General features: G+C 42.6%; 1 protein-coding gene across 1 annotated transcript; it reads right to left on the bottom strand.

Annotated features, from left to right (window-relative positions):
• Positions 1-3,157: 3,157 nt before the first annotated feature.
• Positions 3,158-20,079, bottom strand: LOC146357408 (photoreceptor outer segment membrane glycoprotein 2-like). Its single transcript, XM_084827504.1, has 3 exons — positions 19,499-20,079; positions 9,072-9,318; positions 3,158-3,421 (listed from the first exon to the last, which is right to left on the bottom strand). The coding sequence occupies exons 1-3, from the start codon at positions 20,077-20,079 to the stop codon at positions 3,158-3,160; spliced, it is 1,092 nt and encodes a 363-aa protein (XP_084683630.1).
• Positions 20,080-22,079: the final 2,000 nt, after the last annotated feature.

Raw genomic sequence — 22,079 nt, 5'->3', positions numbered from 1 at the left:
AAGAGAAGAGTGATCTTTCCTACAGGTGTTATCCTACAAGCAACTCTCAAGACTGTTCTGGGTTTTAATCTTTTCTGCCAAATATTTGAATCCAAGGGATATGCCTGTCTTATCTCTCCCAGTCACCATCCCCCACACAGTTAAATATGTATCACTCAAGTGTCCATTTTTTCTTAAATGCTCACCAAACCTTTCTGTGACCCTGGCCACCTGCTCTGTGCCATGTGGCTCTAGCTTAACTTCTGGGTTAAGATATTAATTTGTTTGCTTTCTTCACATTTATAAAGGCAAAGGGCTGGTTGCTTTTTTAAGTCTTAAAATGCCTTGGGAAGAGAAGAAACCTGGGTATTGCAACAAGAATGTTTATGACATGAATGGAAATTCAGAGGAGGCTGTTGGAATCATCATCTATCTGGTGAATGGTGCAGTATGGATGCAGCTGCCCCATAAATCTCTACATATTTACCTATTCCACCAGCAGAAGAGGGGTGAATAAAATAAAGGGAAGCTGTTACTGGCCCTTATTGCTTCTTCCAGTTGCCTGATGCAGTCAATACTACAAAAAGATCTCTGCAAGTCTGCAATAATGTTGTTGGAACAAACTGAACTCTTGGAAGAAAATGCAGATGTGCATATAAATGATCTTGAAGGGATACTGGCACACTATTTACAGTAAGTGATACTGTACAAACTGCTGATTTAGATCACTGATTTCATAAACTGCAGCAATGTGTGTTTATATATTGGGAGAAATGGCTCTTGGGGTTTATTATGTATGTGCAAACATAGAGTTGTCTCCAACTGGGTCCATCCAGCAATGGAATGGACACCACTGGCGAAATCGATCCCTCCTGCAGCCCTCTGCACACCCCCAAATCTGCTCCATTGGATTTGGGGGCCTCTGGACTGGATTAAGGAGACATGGGGGAACTGTAAGGGGGAGGAGAGCAGAAGTCCATTTGTACGACATTGTATGGAACCATGGCAGCTCAAAGTGCCTTTTATCAGCTTCAGGTGGTTCCCCAGCAATGGCCTCTCCTGGACAGGGATAGCCTGGCCACAGTGATACAGTCACTAACAACCTCAAGACTGGATTACTGCAGCGCACTCTGTGTGGGGCTGCCCTTAAGGCTGTTCCGAAAGCTGGAGCTAGTGCGGAATGCAGCAGCTCCACTGTTATTAGGAGCTGCCCCTTTTCAGCATGCAACTCCTTTGCTGAGGAACTATACTGGCTACCTGTTCACTACCAGGGTAGATTTAAGGTTTTGGCCCTACTATATAAAGCCCTAAACAACTTGGGGCCAGGATACCCGACAGAGCCTTCTGCCCTATCAACCTGCCCAGTCATGGAGGTCACCAGATGGCATGCTCCTGGTAGTTCCACATCGACCTATGGCCTGATTGGAGTCCACCCGAAGAGGCTTCAGTATGGTGGCCCGCTTTTTACAGAATTGTGTACTTCTGGAAGTCAAGCAGGAGCCAACATGGTGTTGTTTTACCTTGGAGAGCCAAAGAAATTAGGAATATGAATAATCTGTTTCTATTACGCACCTTGAAAACTTGGGACAAATGGGTAAAAATATTAGCCCTGCAGCCATCACCTTTAATTCCAATTCTCTCACATCCAGATTTTTCTTTTCCAGAAAAATTTGACCAATTTGCATAATGGACAGGGGAATATACAGGTTAACAGATCTGTTTGTCAATGGGAAGCCCTTAACTATAGACCAACTTGATAATAAACTAGTAATTTAGAGGCCTCATGGTACCAAAAATACCAGATTACTTTATTTGGTAAAAAACTTTATCAAACTAATGGATCATTAAGGCCCTTGACTATTTGTGAAAACTATTGTGTCACCACTACTAACATTATTAGAAGCCAAGTCTCGGGCATTATTAACTGGTTAATCAAAGCTAAATTTGGGATACCACACAGTTCTAAACCTGCACAGGAATCACATTTAGATATAGACATCCCAGAGGAGAAATGGAATAAGATCTGGAACTCTGTTCCATATAGATCCATATCAGCTTCAACAAAGGAAAATGTGCTAAAGGTGACACAAAGATGGCATTTATGCCCTGTTCAACTTTGACGCTTCTGTGAAAATACACTATTTGCTGGAGGGGGTGTGGTGAAAGAGGGTCACTAAAACATATGTGGCTAGAGTGCCCGATAGTGAAATCCTTTGGGGAACAAGTGATCTCTTTCCTGTCATGAATGATGAATCAGATGATACATTTCCAGGGCGAGCTATTATTATTGACCATATTTTCTGGACAAAATGATCAATTGAGACATAAAGATTTGATTGGATTCTTCCTTGCTGCGGCTAGATCTGAAACTCCTGAAAGATTGGGAGGGGGGATTTTTAAATGGTCTTATAGAGCGTAATTCCCAGTAGTAATGTATGGCTGTGAGAGCTGGACTATAAGGAAGGCTGAGCTCCGAAGAATTGATGCTTTCGAACTGTGGTGCTGGAGAAGACTCTTACGAGTGCCCTGGACTGCAAGGAGGTCAAATCAGTCAGTCTTAAAGGAAATCAACCCTGACTGCTCATTGGAAGGACAGATACTGAAGCTGAAGCTCAAATATTTTGGCCACCTAATGCGAAGAGAAAACTCCCTGGAAAAGACCCTGATGCTGGGAAAGATTGAAGGCAAAAGGAGAAGGGGACGGCAGGGGATGAGATGGCTAGATAGCATCACTGATGCAATGGATATGAACTTGAGCACGCTCCGGGAGAGATCAGAGGACAGGAAGGCCTGGTGTGCTATGTGTCAAGGGCTCCTTGGAGGCCTCTCTCAGTCTAATCCAGTAGCCAAGTCCAGACACAGACAAAGGGATTCCTTTGTAAGGCAATGAAAGGCAAGTCCTTTTCCTGGTGTTCACATTTCATCAACATTGGAAATAGGATATGGTGAATAAATGCCTGGAGAAAACACTGTAAATTCTGTACCACAATCTATATGCATTATAAAAAATGAACAGAGATGTTGGAAGACCAGGTAATGCCGTAGGTTCAGAAACTCTGAATAGAGACTTCATGCTTGGAAGTCTGATTTTATCCTCACATGTGGAAAAAAAATCACCTAAATGCACGGTAGTGATTGTAGTGATGAACCATAAAAAAGTCTTCGGTGCTGCATCCAGTTAAGCTGAGGAGCTGCATTTTGCTGAAACATTCTCTGGACCGTGGTTTGCAGTATGAACATCCACATTGGGGTCATTCATTCCTGAAACCGTGAATATCTGATTAGCTTTGCCAAGATGTTTAATGATGTTGATGTTGTATTTGGCAGTTTCTACAAAGCTGTTCTCAAGTAACCAGCCTTCTGAGTCACACTGTGGATCACCCAGGAAAAGAACATTCCTCATTGCTGTTTGAAGATAACGGATCCCAGTAAGCACAGACAGCTAAAAGAAAAAGTGAACCAAATTAACATTACAAATAATTAATTAATGAATTATTCCTTTTATTGCTGTGTTTCACAATGCAAAATTAAGAATACTGTGATGACAACTGCTCCATTCTGCATTTCCTTGATTTTTGAAATTACTTGACAGTAATACTTTAACTCTGCACTTAATGGAATGCTTTATCAGTGAATCTGCTTCTGCTTCTTGAAATTTCAGGGTACGAGTGCACAACACATAAGGATTTCCACATGAAGCAAGGATGGTGCCATCTTTTAACCTTCAAAGTTTCCCACTTCCAGGACAACCATAATGGCTCTCCCATTTCCCCTCTTCCTTCTCTTCCTTCAAATTCTCTCTCTCTCTCTCTCTCTCTCACTCTCTCTCTCAAACAAAATTATATCACTGGGCATTTGAGAATCTTATTACAGGGAATTAACCAAAAAATAACACTAATTCTGAGCACCTCTGCCTCAGACCCTTCCACACAGCAGAGTTCTCCCTTGCGTCCACTTTTCAGAGAACATTTCCTGAATGTATGCACCGCAGACCATTTGAGAGCCTTGCAGGGCAATCCTATACATGGAATTTAGAAGTAAGCCCTGCTGAGTTGAAGAAGGCTTATTCCCAGATAAGTGGGTATGGGATTGCAGCCTCAATTGCTCACAGAAAGGTGTTGTTAGTTTCAAGGAGTTCAGTAATTTAGGGCGCAATCCTATCTTGATAGCTGGCAGCCTCCAAAGTTGGAGGCTGTTGAGTATCCAATGCTGGGCAGACAGAGTAAGGCGGTGATCCTGCCTGCATTGTCTCTAGATGGGCAATTTTGCCTGTCTAGTGGAGGTTTCAGGGAGGGGGAGGGAAGGAGGCTGGGATGTGCATAGGAAGCTGCATAATGCATAGAGAAGGATAAAACTGCAGATATTTTTGGATGCCACAGATTCAGAAGGTCACCGTTACTTGGTGTAAGAAGCTTTCATTAGTCACAATCTTGTTATTTGCCATACGTTAAAGAAGATGATGAAAGGGAGTGCATGTCTCCTTTTTTTCAAATAACAGTCTGCTTCTCCTCTACCCCCACCTAGAGATGTAAAATGTCTGGAAAGTTTGAAGACATGGGGGGGGGGACATGTTTCTGGTAAAAAATAAAAATAGAGGGGGGTTTTAGCACTCTTTACAGATCCAAAGTAATTTTGTTGCTTTAGGACAGCCTTCCCCAACCTGGTGCCTTTAAAATATTTTGGACTTCAGCTCCCATCAGCCTCAGGCAACATGGCCAATGGTCAGGAATGCTAGGCATTGTAATCCAAAATCACTGGAGGCTGCTTTAGGAACTTATAACAGCCTTTAAGTTCCTAAAGTTATGTATAACTTGGTTTACTCATAACATTATTATATTTAAAGCTTTTAAAAGTAAACTCAGTAAATTTGTAATTATTGTTTGACTAAACTATAGTAAACCAAATTATACATAACATATTTTCAGTTCCTACTTTATGTCTGACCAGAGGGAACTTCAGCAAGAAGTGCCTAAAACATCTGAATAATCCTAAAAGCCTGAAGAAGCAGGAAGAACTGGAGGCAGAGGAAGACTGGCGTACAGCATTTGTTCGTCTTTGTAAGGAAGTTTAGGGAAATTCCTAAATCTGTCCTGTTTGTGGGGTTGAGTTTAGGGAAATCTGATCTGAAGGAAAACCTATTGCAATGTTATTTAGCTGGGAAAGGCTCAGTTTAGGAATGGTAAGCAACCATGTTTTAATTTAAGAACCTTTAAGCAGTGTCAACCTATTATTTGAAGAATGACATTTTATTCACTTTGTAAATAATTTCCATGAATCAACATCTTATTTTCACTCATTTTGAAAGGTTCTCTCTAGAAGTGGTTTCAATTCCATGCCTATGACATAGGAGCCAGGCTACTAAATTTCTTTTACATGGAGAAGGCTTATGTTGCTGCTAGTGGCAGCAGTTAAAATGTTTTATAGCTGAGGCAGCATTTCCTAGTGGTGAGGTCTAATTGAGAACTTTATTAAAAACTGGTAGTGAGTTCTATAGATCCAAGCCCAAAAGATAATTTGGAAAACAAAGAAACATAGGTGGGATAACCCACATGCTATTCTGTCACATCTGGTGACAGTAGTGGGATAACCTACAATTTTTTTTTTCACACATGGGTTTTAGATTAAAAGTACATTAACTGCTACAGCATCTAACCCGAACAAGCCCAGAAACACAGGTAGAAAAAAACCAAATGGACAAGAAAGCACATTTTCTTCCATATTATGATATAGTGACTCTACTTGCATTTTGGGAAACTGAGCGTGACTTGGAGCATCGCTAAATGTCTATCAGTAAAAGATTAGTTAGGGGAATAATTTTAATAAGGAATGGAAGAAATAACTATGCTAGGCATAGTGGATTAAAAAAAATGATTAAATCCCCCCTCCCTGCCCCATGGCTTCATTATTCCCAGACATTTTAGATCTCTAGTCTTTCTGTAAAAAATCTTATTACCTAGTTTTTAGAAATTGTACTCTTACACAGAGAAGGCCTACTGAAATGAATGGCCCTAATCTAAGTAGGACTACCACTGGATACCCCCCAAAGGTTCAGAGCTATTTTCTTTGAGTTGATACTATAAATTAAAGCTTTGGATCCAATTTTTGTTGTTTATTCGGTCAGTCACTTCTGACTCTTTGTGACTTCATGGACCAGCCCACGCCAGAGCTTCCTGTCGGCCGTCGCCACCTCCAGCTCCCCCAAGGTCGAGTCCATCACCTCCAGAATATCATCCATCCATCTTGCCCTTGGTCGGCCCCTCTTCCTTTTGCCTTCCACTTTCCCTAGCATCAGCATCTTCTCCAGGGTATCCTGTCTTCTCATTATGTGGCCAAAGTACTTCAGTTTTGCCTTTAATATCATTCCCTCAAGCGAGGAGTATGACTTTATTTCCTGGAGTATGGACTGGTTTGATCTTCTTGCAGTCCAAGGCACTCTCAGAATTTTCGTCCAGCACCACAGTTCAAAAGCATCTATCTTCCTTCGCTCAGCCTTCCTTATGGTCCAGCTCTTGCAGCCATAGGTTACTATGGGGAATACCATTGCTTGAACTATGCAGACCTTTGTTGTCAGTGTGATGTCTCTGCTCTTCACTATTTTATCAAGATTTGTCATTGCTGTCCTCCCAAGAAGTAAACGTCTTCTGATTTCCTGGCTGCAGTCAGTGTCCGCAGTAATCTTTGCACCTAGAAACACAAAGTCTGTCACTGCCTCCACGTTTTCTCCCTCTATTTGCCACTTATCAATCAAGCTGGTTGCCATAATCTTGGTTTTTTTGAGGTTTAACTGCAACCCAGCTTTTGCACTTCTTCTTTCACCTTCATCATACGGTTCCTCAGCTCCTCCTCGCTTTCAGCCATCAAAGTGGTATCCTCTGCATATCGGAGATTGTTAATGTTTCTTCCAGCGATTTTAACTCCAGCCTTGGCTTCATCAAGCCCAGCACGTCGCATGATGTGTTCTGCGTACAGGTTGAATAGGTAGGGTGAGAGTATACAACCCTGCCGTACTCCTTTCCCAATCTTAAACCAGTCCGTTGTTCCATGGTCTGTTCTTACCGTTGTTACTTGGTCATTATACAGATTCCTCAGGAGGCAGACAAGATGACTTGGTATCCCCATACCACCAAGAACTTGCCACAGTTTGTTATGATCCACACAGTCAAAGGCTTTAGAATAGTCAATAAAACAGAAATAGATGTTTTTCTGAAACTCCCTGGCTTTCTCCATTATCCAGCAGATACGGGCAATTTGGTCTCTAGTTCCTCTGCCTTTTCTAAACCCAGCTTGTACATCCAGCAATTCTCGTTCCATGAATCGCTGGAGTCTACCTTGCAAGATCTTGAGCATTACCTTACTGGCATGTGAAATAAGTGCCACTGTTCGATAGTTTGAACGTTCTTTGGTGCTTCCCTTTTTTGGTATGGGGATATAAGTTGATTTTTTCCAATCTGTTGGCCATTCTTGTGTTTTCCAAATTTACTGACATATGGCATGCAGCACCTTGACAGCATCATCTTACAAGATTTTAAACAGTTCAGCTGGGATACCATCGTCTCCTGCTGCCTTGTTATTAGCAATGCTTCTTAAGGCCCATTCAACCTCACTCTTCAGGTTGTCTGGCTCTAGCTCACTGACCACAATGTCAAATCTATCCCTGATATTATTATCCTTCCTATACAGATCTTCCATATATTCTTGCCACCTTTTCTTGATCTCTTCTGCTTCTGTTAGGTCCTTGCCATCTTTGTTTTTGATCATACCCATTTTTGCCTGGAATTTACCTCCGATGTTTCTAATTTTCTAGAAGAGGTCTCTTGTCCTTCCTATTCTGTTGTCTTCTTCCACTTCCGCGCATTGCTTGTTTAAAAATAATTCTTTATCTCTTCTGGCTAACCTCTGGAATTTTGCATTTAATTGGGCATAACTCCCCCTATCACTGTTGCCTTTTTCTTTCCTTCTTTCTTGGGCTGCTTCCAATGTCTCAGCAGACAGCCATCTTGCCTTCTTGGTTTTCTTTTTCTTTGGGACGTTTTTTATTGCCGCCTCCTGAACAATGTTGCGAACTTCTGTCCATCGTTCTTCCGGGACCCTATCTACTAAATCTAGTCCCTTAAATCTATTCTTCACCTCCACTGCATATTCATTAGGAATATTAGTGAGCTCATATCTAAATGATCTGTGGGTCTTCCCTATTCTCTTTAGTCTGATTCTAAATTGTGCAATGAGAAGTTTGTGATCTGAACTACAATCAGCTCCAGGTTTTGTTTTTACCAACTGCATAGATGTCTGCCACCTTTGGCTACAAAGGATGTAGTCAATCTGATTTTGGTGTCGACCATCTGGTGAAGTCCATGTATAAAGTCATCTCTTAGGTTGTTGGAAGAGAGTGTTTGTTATGCACAGTGAGTTGTCTTGGCAAAATTCTATCAGCCTATGTCCTGCTTCATTTTGTTCTCCCAGACCATGCTTGCCTGTAATTCCAGGTGTCGTTTGACTACCCACCTTAGCATTCCAGTCTCCTGTAATGAAAATAACATCTTTTTTCAGATCCTCATAGAACTGATCTACTGCTTCTTCAGCATCTGTGGTTGGGGCGTATATTTGGATCACTGTGATTCAGGTTGTAAGTCATATACCTTGCAATGTTCTTCTCTTTACCTCTGTAAACACATGCTCAAAATCTGTTCTTCAAGAACACTCCTTTCCTATTTCTCACTTCTGATATATCATGCAAACCTTCTGGCATTTGATCTTTCTCAGCGGATGTTTATATTTCTCTGCAAAAAATGTAACTTACAGCTTCATCCTAAAGCTGTAATCCTAAACATGCATTCTTGAATGTAAGACTGGATTCAGTCAAGTACCTTTGGTAGGGGTGGGGGAAAGCCGGAAGTTCCTACTTTCATGCTGCTTCTGGACTGTGTGTAGCAGGGGTGGGGCCCACAGGCATCAATGCACCCCAGATACCTTTCTTGGCACCCACCAAGGTGCCCTAGTCCTCCCACTTTTTTTTTAATTAACAGGCTGCTCCATCTTCTGATGTCATATAACTGTGAAAGAAGAACCTCTGAAAATCTCACTATAGTATTTACCTCAAACAACCAGATGACGAGCACCGTGATGCCAATCGATCTCATGATGTCAGTGTAATAATCGAGTAGGGCTTCCCTGCATCCTTTCATCCAAATATTAAGTTCTTCTGTCAGAAAATCATAATTGTAGTGAGCCATATTGTTGGTGAGCTGATATTGGATACAGGGCCGGGGTGAGTCTGGATTGCAACAACTGAAAGGGACTCCATCCACCAAGAACTTCCCATCAACATTACTCTTTAGATGGCTGCAGCAAGATGGAGAAAAATGGGCATCATATAAGAGTTGTTAACAGCTCAAGCTGCTTTTTAGAGAAGGTACTGACTAACTCTGGTGTTTTCATGGTGTATTGGGGAGAAATAGGCTATATTTCCTCATTTTTTCTTATCCTATAGAGGCCCCTAAAATAACTCAAGTTTTGTATGAGTTCACGAACCCCAATAACTTTTCCTGCAGAGAAGCATGATGCATTTGTCAGGTCTTCTCGACCTTGTCCACTTTTTATACTGTGGTTTGTTGGGCAGGTATTTCCAGAAATGAGCACTGGAACACACCACACATTTTGTGCATGCTTATCCCCAAACAACCCAAGAACCAAGGTAATAATTACACAGCCTTGCAAAGAAGAAACAACAGATTTTTGTTAATTGCCTTTTTATGCTACATTGTTATGGCATTAGGCAAAGTATCCTCTCTCCATCTCAGTCCTGCATCTGCAATATGGACTTAATAGTACTAACCACCTTTTAAGGTTATTGTAAGATTACAGCAAGTTAATATACATAGCACTTTGAATACTTGAAAGCGCTATATAAAATAATTGCAAATTGTTATTATTAAGTAGTCTTGCATATACATTATAACCGTCACATACAGTCCATCATTTCACAGATTGAAATAGGAACACTCCTATCTATGAGCAGGGGCAGAATTTAGCAGCCAAGTAGCATAGCCTGGCAGGCAGTGGTGGGGCTGGCCCACACAATCCAGATTCAAAGCTGCACAAGCAGGAAGTGGAAACTAAAAGTGCCCACAAGTGGACAACTTCCAACAGCAGGTTAGGCAAGCCACAAACTACAACAAGCCAAAGCTATATTGCATTTATACCATTTAAAGGGCATTGATCCCATTTTACAGCTGAGTAATGGGAAAAGGCAGCAATAACTAGCAACTAAGCCAAAGATCAGTAAATTAATCCATGGCAGAGAAGCAGCAATAACAGCGAAGTAATAATAGAATGCTTCTGGGTATACGTTGAGTGCTTTCACCTCACAAGCAACCAAATTTCTCCTTGCAAAGAAATCTGTTCTTGATTCTTCTCTCTCTCTCTCTCTCTCTCTCTCTCTCTCTCTCTCTCTCTCTCTGTCCCCCTCTCTCTCACTTCCACCTCATGTAAAGATGTCTAATTTTATTTTTTTTAAAAAAAAAAAATCACAGCACAGTAAAACAAGGTACATTTTAAAATATTATTTTTTAACTGATTGATCAATAAATACATGGAACTAAGTGCTTTCCTTTGCCCAAACTCCTCTTGCCCTCCATTTTCCCCAATTCCAATGGGCTCGAGGATCTAGAACAGCCTTTCCCAAACTGGGCCCTTCTAGATGCTCTGGACTACAACTCCCATAATCCCTGACCATTTATCATGCTGGCTGGGGTTAATGGCAATTGGAATCCAAAACACCTGAAGGGATCTAGTTTGTGAAGGCTGATACAGACAATGGTAGACCTTTTCAGGGGTTCTGCCCTTTAACCATTGCAATCTTATGAGGGAGAGAGCAGAGCTGTGCTCACTTGCGTCACATCCTCGTTCCGCCCTGATGTCCACATTTTGAGGGGGAAGGTCTGAATGTAGAACTCTGAACTGTGTGGAGAGCAACCAACATAGCTTGCCCCACAATACATGATCAGCAAGGGTGACAGTGAGGGTGGCAGAGAGGAGGTAACAGTGGGGGCAGGGGCAGTTAGGATGGGGCCAGTGAGGGCAGCCTCACTCTCTCCCTCATGCAGTTGTAATTTCTTGTTCGGAGAATGCCTAAAATAGAAAGCATCTAATGTGAATTTAGCCCCGAGGCTCCTGAGAAAAATGTTCAGAAAACTTTTGAATTTTAAAAAAATAGCATTTACACTTTTAAAAAGTACTATGCCAGTTCCTTTGCTTGACCCAGGGTTAACGTATAGTAATGTGATCAACAGTTTTTGACATCACCATAAGATTAAAATATGTAAAAAATATAGAGGTTTATACTTTTAATTAAAACTTTTATCAACAGTTCCTTTGTGATTACTCTATGGACTTCAGCTTTAAGAAACATAGGAATGTTTCATGCAAAAAATAAAATAAACATAGATACTGGGCTGTTGGAATCCAAATGAGGCTCTGAAAATCTAGGCTGTCCTGGTTTTGTTAGCACAGGATGAACATCCAAAGTACAAATATATCATGGAGAGCAGAATAATCCAAACTACATAAACTTTAATGAAGTATAAATGACATGCAAATCCACCTAGAGGTAATAAGAGGGAAATAATATACTGCTTCATCCTAAGGTTTTTTGTTTTGTAATATTTCCTTAAGGGAGGCCATTTTGACTGGATATTTAAAGAGATAGCTTAAAATAAGGACATGGGATTCTGTTGTGAAACAAAACACATATGGCACAACAGTGATATTGAATATTGCAAACAGATGCAGTACTCAACAAATGCAGAAAACATTCTCCTTGTTACTGTAGACCAATTTGCTTACTCATGCATTTGCTCTTTATTTTGTCACTTTACTCAATGTCAGGAGTGCCCTGGCAGCCTCTTTCAGTCTACTCCAATAGCTAACCCAAGACACAGACAAAAGGATTCTTTTCAAGGCTTTAATCCTTTTACAACTTAATGACTCTTTCAGATGCTAATCACCAGCGACTAAGCAAGGAACAGCACTGAGGAAAAGATAGCAGAGTAGCCTATGCTCCGGGTAGGCAGTTGGTCCCCGTTTGAAGGAGAATCACGGGAAGACCCTGAATTTATGGGCTAGGAAGAGATCCTCCCTCTTTCCCTTGGGTCCTCGGGACGCGACCTTTGCTTGCATGCCAAACAAGCGCTATGCCTCCTTTCCACGCCCTCTAACTGTTGTTACTCCCTGCGTCGGCGTTGAGCATCCAGCAAGCCCCCCTCCAGCACTTTCTCGCTGCCAGGGTCACTATCTATCTCAGGAATGCTGGCAGAAGGATTCTCTGCCAGCTGCTGTGCCTGTGAGAGATGAATGCGCTCCTCTCCCACGGATTGCTGTTCCTTCTCAGAATCAGAACTGCTCTGGGGTTCTATCGGCTAAGTTTCCACCCTGACACTCCAAAGCAAACACAGAAGCTGAAGTAAGAAGAGCTGAAGTGATTATATCTGCGAAAAAGACGCATACCAAGGTTTATATCTGGCAGTACTTGGCGGGGGGGGGGGGGCTTGATGAAATCTACAAGCCACACCTAACGCTCCCTATTTTAGCCAAATCATGCCCCCCCCCCCCAGCCATCTATACAGTAGCTAAGGGAGCTATTGCAGAAGATAAGGGACCTCCTCTGACCCCTGTAATTCAGGTAGTAATTGATGAGCCCATATTGTACAGCCACATTACCCCAGAGTGCACTCTTTCACCCTAGGGGAGTTTGGTCATTCATATTATCCTTCCAAGTGGTAAAAGTTCTTATTTTAACCACACATCAGATATAATGTGTGGCAAAATGGTTGTCTATATCCTGTATGATCACTTTCTATGAGGTAATTTTGTGACATTGTGCATTTATTTAACCAAGGAAATCGCATGACATTATTACTGGTAACTAAGTAACTCTTGCCCTTCTGTTGTAATATTTCAAGATTTTACTCAAATTTGTTTAATTTTTGTCCATATTTAATTTTTATTTTTTTATCCTGCTTTTTGGCTTAAGGAAGCCACCAAAATGACTGACAAAACTATCAATCAACCAATGTTTTTCACAGAGCCTGGTGTGGTGGGCCTCTGTAAGAGGTCTGACTTAATTTGCCTGTCTCCTGCTTTAGGAGGAGGTAAGCGCTATTAATCAAGCCACCTGATCTTGCTTTATTGCCATTTTTAATGGGAGTTGGAAAAATGATGAAATGAAGCATCTTGGGTACTTATTTTGATATTGTTTCTCCCTACACTGCACATTAATTGACTTGGCTACACAACGTTACACATTTTTATGGTGCTTTTGAAGTAAGTTGAATGATTATTGCAAAAATATGATTTTGTGTTTGCTATGAGTTTCTAAGCTATATGGATAACTTTTCCAGGGATGTACACTATGTGGGTTTTTAAAACGCACACAAAATGATGTACATGTGGAAGATTAGATGGATGTGTATTTTTTTCATATAAAAGTAATACATTCATGTCTGCTCAGAAGTAAGCCCCATTGAACTATATTAGACTTACCGTTGGGTAAGAGGGCATAGGATTGCAGCCTTAAACAGGAGAATGACACTAATTCTGTGTGAACAGTTTCACTTCTGTATATTTTAAATTGCTTATTTATTGAATTTATATCCTGCTCTTCCTAAGCTCAGAGCAGCTTATGTGGGGCTTCCAGTGGTCTCCCATCCAAACTTAGGCTATGCAGTCTGAGATGTCTGTGAAAAGGTTATGTATGGGATAGCTCCTTGTCTGCATTTTGACTGCCTGAGGTTATAAGAACATAGGAAGCTGCTTTTTACCAGGGCAGACTACTTCTCCATGTAGCCCACTGCCCAGTATTGTTTAGTCTGGCTTGCAGAGGCTCTCCAATGTCTCAGCAGAGGTGTTGCTCATCACCTGACATCCAGTCCTTCCAAGTGGAGTAGCTAGGCCCAGGCATGGGACTAATTTCATGCAGTTGGGGGGTGCTTAGAGGAAGAGATGGGGGAAGGAGAGGAAATGGGGTAGGGATCCAGAATGGGTGGAGTAATGGAAGAAGGGTTGCGGGGAAGCTCTCTGTAAGATATCTGTTCAGAGCTCTGGAAGGAAGGGCAGAAATGGGCAGGGGGAGCCAAAATGGATGCAGCAGTGGGAGGGGGCAGGGGGGGTCTGTTTAGACCTCTGGGAAGTGTGATCTCTCCTTTCCACAGCAGCCTGCTGAGTGGAGAGGAAGAGAAAATGGGGTGGCAGAACAAAAATGGGTGGACTGCCCATTTTGTGTAGGCTCCAGCCCAACCACTGCCAACATCATGTACCCCCCTACACACAGATTCCCCCCCTCCCCAAAGTGGCCCTTGACAAAATTTAACCTGGTGCCTTCTGCATGGGAAGCAAGTGCTCTAGTACTGTCAGGAGCGCCCTGGCGGCCTCTTTCAATCTACTCCAATAGCTAACTCAAGACACAGACAAAAGGATTCTTTTCAAGGCTTTAATCCTTTTACAACTTAATGACTCTTTCAGATGCTAATCACCAGCGACTAAGCAAGGAACAGCACTGGGGAAAAGATAGCAGAGTAGCCTATGCTCCGGGTAGGCAGTTGGTCCCCGTTTGAAGGAGAATCATGGGAAGACCCTGAACATATGGGCTAGGAAGAGATCCTCCCTCTTTCCCTTGGGTCCTTGGGACGCAACCGTTGCTTGTGCGCCAAACAAGCGCTATGCCTCCTTTCCACGCCCTCTAACTGTCGTTGCTCCGTGCATCGGCGTCCCCCCTCCAGCGCTTTCTCACTGCCTGGGTCACTATCTATCTCAGGAAGGCTGGCAGGAGGATTCTCTGCCAGCTGCTGTGCCTGTGAGAGATGAACGTGCTCCTCTCCCACGGATTGCTGTTCCTCCTCAGAATCAGAACTGCTCTGGGGCTCTATGGGCTCAGTTTCCACCCTGACAAGTACTGAGCTATGGCCCCTTTCCACTCATTCTGTTTTAGGTTGTTACGAAAACTCCTTGGCTATGTTTGGACAGAGCTTTTCCCCAAACAGTTCTATAGTCAAGAGATTAACAGAAAATAGATTAATAGATGGAGAAGGCATGATAACTCTTCTGAAACATCTTTTCTTATTAATCTACTTCCTTCTCTCTTTGCTCCCTTCCTTTCACAGCATTTTTTCTGTCTCCCCATATGGCCATGTTATCTTTAATTTCTTCCTATTAATTTCAGCAAAAACATCCATTTTCTTTTTAATAACTCAATGAATGTAAGGTTGTCCCCTTTTGGCTTATGTGCTAATAACACCAAATCCTTTTTTACCTTCAGAATTATATCCAAATATCATATTAGAATGGTTGGTTGAACTGGTTGATTTGTAATCAATATACATTGAATATTTACATTATTATAAGGGAAGAATTTTTCTTATGTTCTATGAATTGCTGGGATCAGCAAATAAGTATATATAGGATTGGGAGAGAAGGGATGTTGTGGCAACACAGTATTGCAACTTGTGCTAGTGCATCAGCATTGTCCCCTGACCTAAACTGCTTTACTGTAGCAGCAGCATAAATACTGCTGTGCCAGCAAAGGCATCAGTGCCTAATGCAGTGTAGCAGCAATGAAAATGAAGTGCAAAAATGCCAATGGAAGTAGGTGGTGGAGGACTGGAAATAACTCATTCGTGTGCTACCATAAAGGTTTTTGAACCACCAGAGCCAATGGTGTTGTCACAAAATTGCATGTATGATGTATAGTGTATTTAGCAATGGGATTATAAGTGATAAATTTATCAGGATAGGGAAATGACAGGAGGGGAGGAAACTTAAGTCTCCCAAAACATTTAAATGCACTTTTTTAGGAGTGTTTTAAACCATTAATAATGTTTTGCATTCTTTCAATTACGGCCCCTGAGGAAGGAAAGTCCTTTCCGAAATGTGCTGGGGGGGCGGGCATGTAGGAGTGTTTTAAACCATTAGGCATTTATACACAAGGCTTTTATCCTGCACCTTTACCGGGGCTTCTGCTTCTGGATTTGTTGTGGGATTAAGGCTGGCTCCTTTACATGTGCTTTTGCGGGGGGGGGGGGGGGTAGTCTTTCTCTGCTGTTGTATATGTTTCATTATACAGTCACTAGATGGTGCTATGTTACAGTGGAACTGCACAATACACAGAGTGTTTCATAGCACCATTCAGGTTATACCAGACTTTCCTTGATCTGAAAAATCCTGCAATAATGGTTGCAAAGCACAGGCGTGGTCCCTGACGTTGTATAAAGGACCTGGAAATTACTGTGAGTAAACAATCATGAGTGCACAATAAAAGCCTTGTGTAGAAAGGCTCGAAGTTTCAGTTACAGCCCTTGAGGAAGGAAAGTCCTTTCTGAAACATGCTGGGCATAATAAAAAGCTTTTTCAGGCTCTTGAGAATATCTTCTCTTCTGTTTGGGGAATTTATCATTATAGACATGCTGCGTTGGATCAAGATGTAGCCATGTGCAGCTGGGCTGGCTGAAGCAAATTTCCCAGCTCCTAAATCCCCATGGCAGCCCTCCCAGCCCCCTCCCCACCCCCAATGCTACACAGAGGGTTGGGGGACCCTGCTGAATGGGGTAGGCTGTGGTGCCATTAGAACAGGGGATCCCTGAAGGGGGATCCCTGGGAACCTCGAGGTTGCTCCCACTTGGTTCCCCCAGACCGTGCTGGTTTCCCTGACAACCCAGCTGGCTTACCACTCCTCTCCAGTGTTCTCCCTAGCCCCCTGCTGCTGCCTTTAGCTGCTTACCAGACAGAAGTGACAGGAGTCCCTCTTTCAAAGAATGTCTCTGAGCTGCATGCATAGCCAAGAGCTGCACATGGGGCCATTAGTTGGAAATGAAGATGGCAACTGCTGGGGGGCCTCACTTTGCTTTGAAGTGATCCTAGCTATCAGAACACTTTTTATTGTTTTTTTAATTAAAAGTGGGAGTGGTAGGGCACCTCGCTGTGCACCAAGAAAGCTGTCTGGGGTCACATTGGTTCCTATGGACACCATGTTGCCTACTCCCATTCTAAACAGAGCTTGGCAACATCATGCTTTGGTAACATCCTATCTGGACTACTTTAATAGGTTGTTCATGGGCTGCCCTTGAAGACTACTTGGAAACTTCAGTGAGCACAACATGCAAAATTGATTATCAAGAAAATAGTCAAACAGATCACATCACTCTTGAAACAACTGAACTAGCTACTGGACTTATCTGTTTCCAAGCACAATGCAGGATGCTGATTCTTGCCTGTAAAGGCCTCAACAGCTTACGACCCTGTTACCTGAAAGACTGCATGTACCTGCCAAAATATTAAGATCTTTGCTTGAGATCTTTTGCTGAGTTTCTACACTTTCTGAGCTGATGTAGGTGGTGACTTGGGAAAAGGAGTTTTCTATTGTGGCACCCTGGTTGCAGAATGCTCTCTCTGCCTTCCAGGTTTTCCACTCTCTTCTGAGTACAAGTGAAAGCCATTCCATTTGCCCAAGCCTTTGAGTCTTTTATTAGTTTAGCAGTATCTCTGCATCCAATGATTAATTACAGCTCCAATTCACTCCTGTCTGATAATAGAAGGGGCTCTGGCAAAACAGCCTGCCCTGGATCATTTGCAAAATCACTAACAGACTGTAGGTATAAATAAACCCTAAGCCATGATGGTGCTTTTGTTATGGGCTACCTATTCGTGTAAATATTGACATGGCACAGCAAAGAATGGTTGCCTTTTCTTACAAGTGGGTCTGTTACACTACAGTGAAAGTTTGTGAAACGTCCCTTTGTGGCTGGGGTATTATTGGGCTTATTGCTTACCTACAGTTCTGGGTGCACTTGTAGGTGAAAGTCAGTCTATGCAAGGAAGGTACCTGCAAGTTGAGGCTGGCTACACATATCACTAGAGATTCTTAGGACAGAAAACAGGCCATAGCTGGGTGGATTAGCCCAGGCCATTTTGACCTGGAAGCAGAAAATCCAAATTGATGCACCCATCCACAATAAAAAGGTAAATAACTGAAATTTGCTGCCTTGGATGCTGCTTGAAATCTGCATTCTCATAAGTTCAGCCTTATGCCACTGTGTGGATTGGAGGAGACGGGAAGGAATGGCTTAGATCAGGGAAGATAGGAAGGAAGGAAACTTCGTGGGTAATATGTGAACTGTGACAAAGACATTGCAACTAAATTAAGAACTTCTCATGCACTTTAGCTGTATTTTCCAGAATGTGACATTAGTTTTTGAAGACATCAGGTCTAATAAATAACAACAACAATAATACGCACTTAAAGATGCTTCACATATATTATCCCAGTAATCCTTACATCAGCCTGGTAATGTAGGTCAGTATCCTTACCCCCATATTACAAACTGAGCTGAAGCTTACAGAGCACTGATTTGATGAAGGCCACTTAGTGAGTTCAAGCCAAATATGAGTTTTGAAGAAGAGATCCTGGTTCACAGCTCCTTGCTTAGCCATTGCCTTACACTGTCCCCTAGGCCTAGCCATGATTACTCAAAAATGACTGTTGATTCCAATTGCATTTATTTTCCAAGCAAATACGTTTCAGATCACAGTCTTACTTTCCTTCCCTTATGATAGCTTGAGAAAGAAACCACAACGTTGCTGAAATGAATGCTGTTTAGAACATAGAGCTTTAATTGTCCTGTGTTCATCACAGGATCACAGAGCTGGAAGGTGCCTTGGAGGTCATCTAAGCCAACCCCCTGCTCAGGGCAGGATCTGCAATGCACAGTGCAACTGCAGCATCCCTGATGGATAGTCATCCAGCAAAGGAGAGCCCACCACCGCCCATGGTGGGCTCTCCTTTGCTGGATGACTATCCATCAGGGATAGTCATCGCCATTGTTTCTGCCACTGTTGAACAGCTTGCACTGTTAGGAAGTTTCTCCTAATATTTGCCTGAAATCTGCATCACTGCAACTTCTACCCATTGGTTCTAGTCCTGCCCTCTGGAGCAACAGAGAACAAGACAGCTCCATCTTCTGCATGACAGCCCTTCAGATATTTGCAGATATTTATTTATGTATCATTACATTTATATCCTACCTTTTCCCTTTCACAAGGAACCCAAGGTGGCTTACATGATCCCCCTCCGCCTCTCCATTCTATCCTCACAACAACCCTGTGAGGTAGGTTAGGCTGAGAGTCAGGGACTGGCCTAAAGTCAGCCAGTGAGCTTTATGGCCAAGTGGGGTCTCCTGAGTCCCTGTCCAACACCCTATCCACTGCAAGACACTGTCTCTCTATCCTTAATATTCTTTCTTCAGGCTAAACACACCCAACTCTTTCCACCATTCCTCATAGGACTTGGTTTCTAAACTGCTCACTATTCTGGTTGCCCTTCTGGGACATACTCCAGTTTTTCAATGCCTTTCTGAAAATGCATCTTCCTTTAGTGCATAGCCTAGTGTAACCTGGTTACCTTCTCTGATCCATTTACTCAACCTAAACTCATTTTATGAGAGGTCACAATCTAAAAATGTTCCACATTCATACTTACTCTTGAACATCCTTTGAAGCCATATCCAGATAGCGAACTGATACCCACTGAATTTCAAACCAATCCCTGAAACCATTGTTCCCACAGCACTGGAATCTGATCTGTAACGTGTCTATAGTTTTCTTTAAAAAGCACCTTCCGGGGATGTCCGTGTCCTTGTAGTACTTAATAGCATCTCTCAGTCCCAGATATAGAGATTCCTCCAGCTCATTCCTCATGGTATAACACATAACAGCACCCACCAAGATGCAGAAGGTGAAACAGAATGTGCATACAACATAAGGCAGCATAACCAGCTTCCATCGATTAAATTTATTGGAGTCTGTGCAGTCATAGCAAATTTTACCTCCAAGAAAGTTGATGATGCATGCTACAATACCTACAGAGATTAGCATGTTGGGTACAGAGTTAATATCCCCATTGGCAATCAACTCACTGCGCTTCCTGATTTCTATCTTCAGGAAGAGTCCAAGGCTGAACAGAATTGCGCCGAACACCACAGAAAGCCAGTTGAGGATCCACAGGATTTGAGCCAATTTGTCTCTCTTTGTTTTAGTGAATTTTACTTTAAGGACAGCCATGGTCATGAAAGCATTAGGAAAAGAAGCATTGCTCAGGAAAATCTCCTAATCAGATGATCAGTGTGTGCCCAGAGTGGCAAAGGTGTACAGCAGAAGCCTGTGAAACAAAGAAAGAGGGAGAGATTACTGCCTTTCCCCTGTGTATTTATGTAACAGGCATCCTAGCATCCTGTACAGCCTCTTAGCATGTTATCAACTATCTGCAAGAACTATTGAGTTCTCCAGTTAGCCCCACAATTTGGATATTACTTAAGAAATACAGCTGATCCTATCCATTATTTGGAAGTAAGTTCCTCTGAGTTGTGAGGTGTACTCCCATGTATGTATGCATAGGTTTGCAGCCCTATTCAGATAATTTCTACTTCTGACCATCAAATGTACAGAAACTTTAGAATTGTAATTATCAATGTGTAATGGAAATATCTTTAGAATTAATTACACAAGCTACCAGATTAGTGACTACTATATATTCTCCAATGTTTCTAGCATTATGGTACAAGAACAGTTTAAACCAGCCTTAAATCAACCTGGTGCCCTCCCTCCAGATGTGCCAGACATCTGTTGGACTCCCACCATCTCCAGCCAGCGTAGCCAATGCAACACCCAATAGCCATGCTGGTTTGGGATGATGGGAGTTTTAGTCCAATACCTCTGGAGGGCACCAAGTTGGTTTGGTTTAAAGGGAAACCTGAGAGAAAATAGCATGTGGTTGCGCCTACAGTTTCCCCTAAAGCACTTTTTTGTGTGTATGCCACACAAACTGCTTTTAAAATTTGATTGAGTTTAAGAAGTCCTTTGGGGGTTTTCTGAAGGCAGCTCCTGAGAGGGAATCTCTTAGAAAACTTTGTGGCGTGTGAACAACCCTCTGGATTGTGGCTTTACACCAAATGTACACTGGTGTAACCAATGTGTGATCTACATTGTATCATCTGGCAGTGGTACATTTGGAGCCTAATACCATTAAGCCTTTTTATTTAAAACTGTAAACCAATTGCACTAAGGTTAACCATAAGTCCCAATGGAATGGGCTTAACGTATAGCCAGCGTGTTCCCTTGATTTCAGTTGGACTGAGTCACAACTAACTTTCGGATGGATTGGAGCCTAGATGTTCTCTGATGTGCTTTATTTGCAGAGCAAGCTGGTGAAATTGGTAAACTGGAACTTGCATGTGGTGCTAACACCAGGTCATCCATGCTGGGTCTCATTTAAAAGGCAACCACTTCCAAAGACATAAGTCCTGGAACATGGCATGTGATGATAACTGCAGGGGGAAAAGAAGTACATGAATTTTACAGTGCAACTACGAACGCAATCCTAACCCACCCACTCTCCAGTTGACGTCATGCTTCTGGTTCTCTGCTGGACTCCCGTAGCAGAGAATAGTGCTTCCTAGGGCCCTCCACCACAGCAGAGGCCCCCACTGTAACTGGGTGAGCAGAAAGAAGTGCTTGGCATTTGGCGAAAAATGCTCTAGAAGACCTAATTGTCAACTGCAGAAAATGTGCTGCAGCAGCTGCAATGCATATGACGTGGCAGACCATGCATTGCATGGTGCACCTGTATGCATGCGTGGGGCATGCTGCGAGTTGAAGTCATTTTTTCTGCCTAAACCTGCATGGGATGGGACTCTTAAGCTGTAGTCCTCCACACACTTACCTGGGAATAAGTCCCATTGAACTCAGTTGGGTTTGCCTCTGAGTAGGAAGGTGTAGGGTTGCACTGTTAACCTTTAGAGCAGCCCTCCCCAATCGGGCACATCCAGATGTGTTGGACTGCAACTCTCATAATGGGAATGCTGGTTGGAAATTATGGGAGTTGCAGTCCAACACATCTGGAGAGCACCAGGTTGGAGAAGGGTGCTTTAGAGCAGGACTGGAGAACCTTGTCGGACTACAATTCCCATCATACCTGACCACTGACTATGCTGACTTAGACTGATGGGAACTGGAGTTGAACAACATCTGGAGTACCACAGGTCCCCCACCCCTGCTTTAGAGAC

This window comes from Heloderma suspectum, chromosome 1 (assembly GCF_057233095.1).
Source record: "Heloderma suspectum isolate Gila_16-S chromosome 1, 16-S_ref, whole genome shotgun sequence".
NCBI lineage: Eukaryota > Metazoa > Chordata > Lepidosauria > Squamata > Helodermatidae > Heloderma > Heloderma suspectum.
Note: the sequence above shows the minus strand (reverse complement) of the source record. Positions and strands in the feature narration are given on the sequence as shown.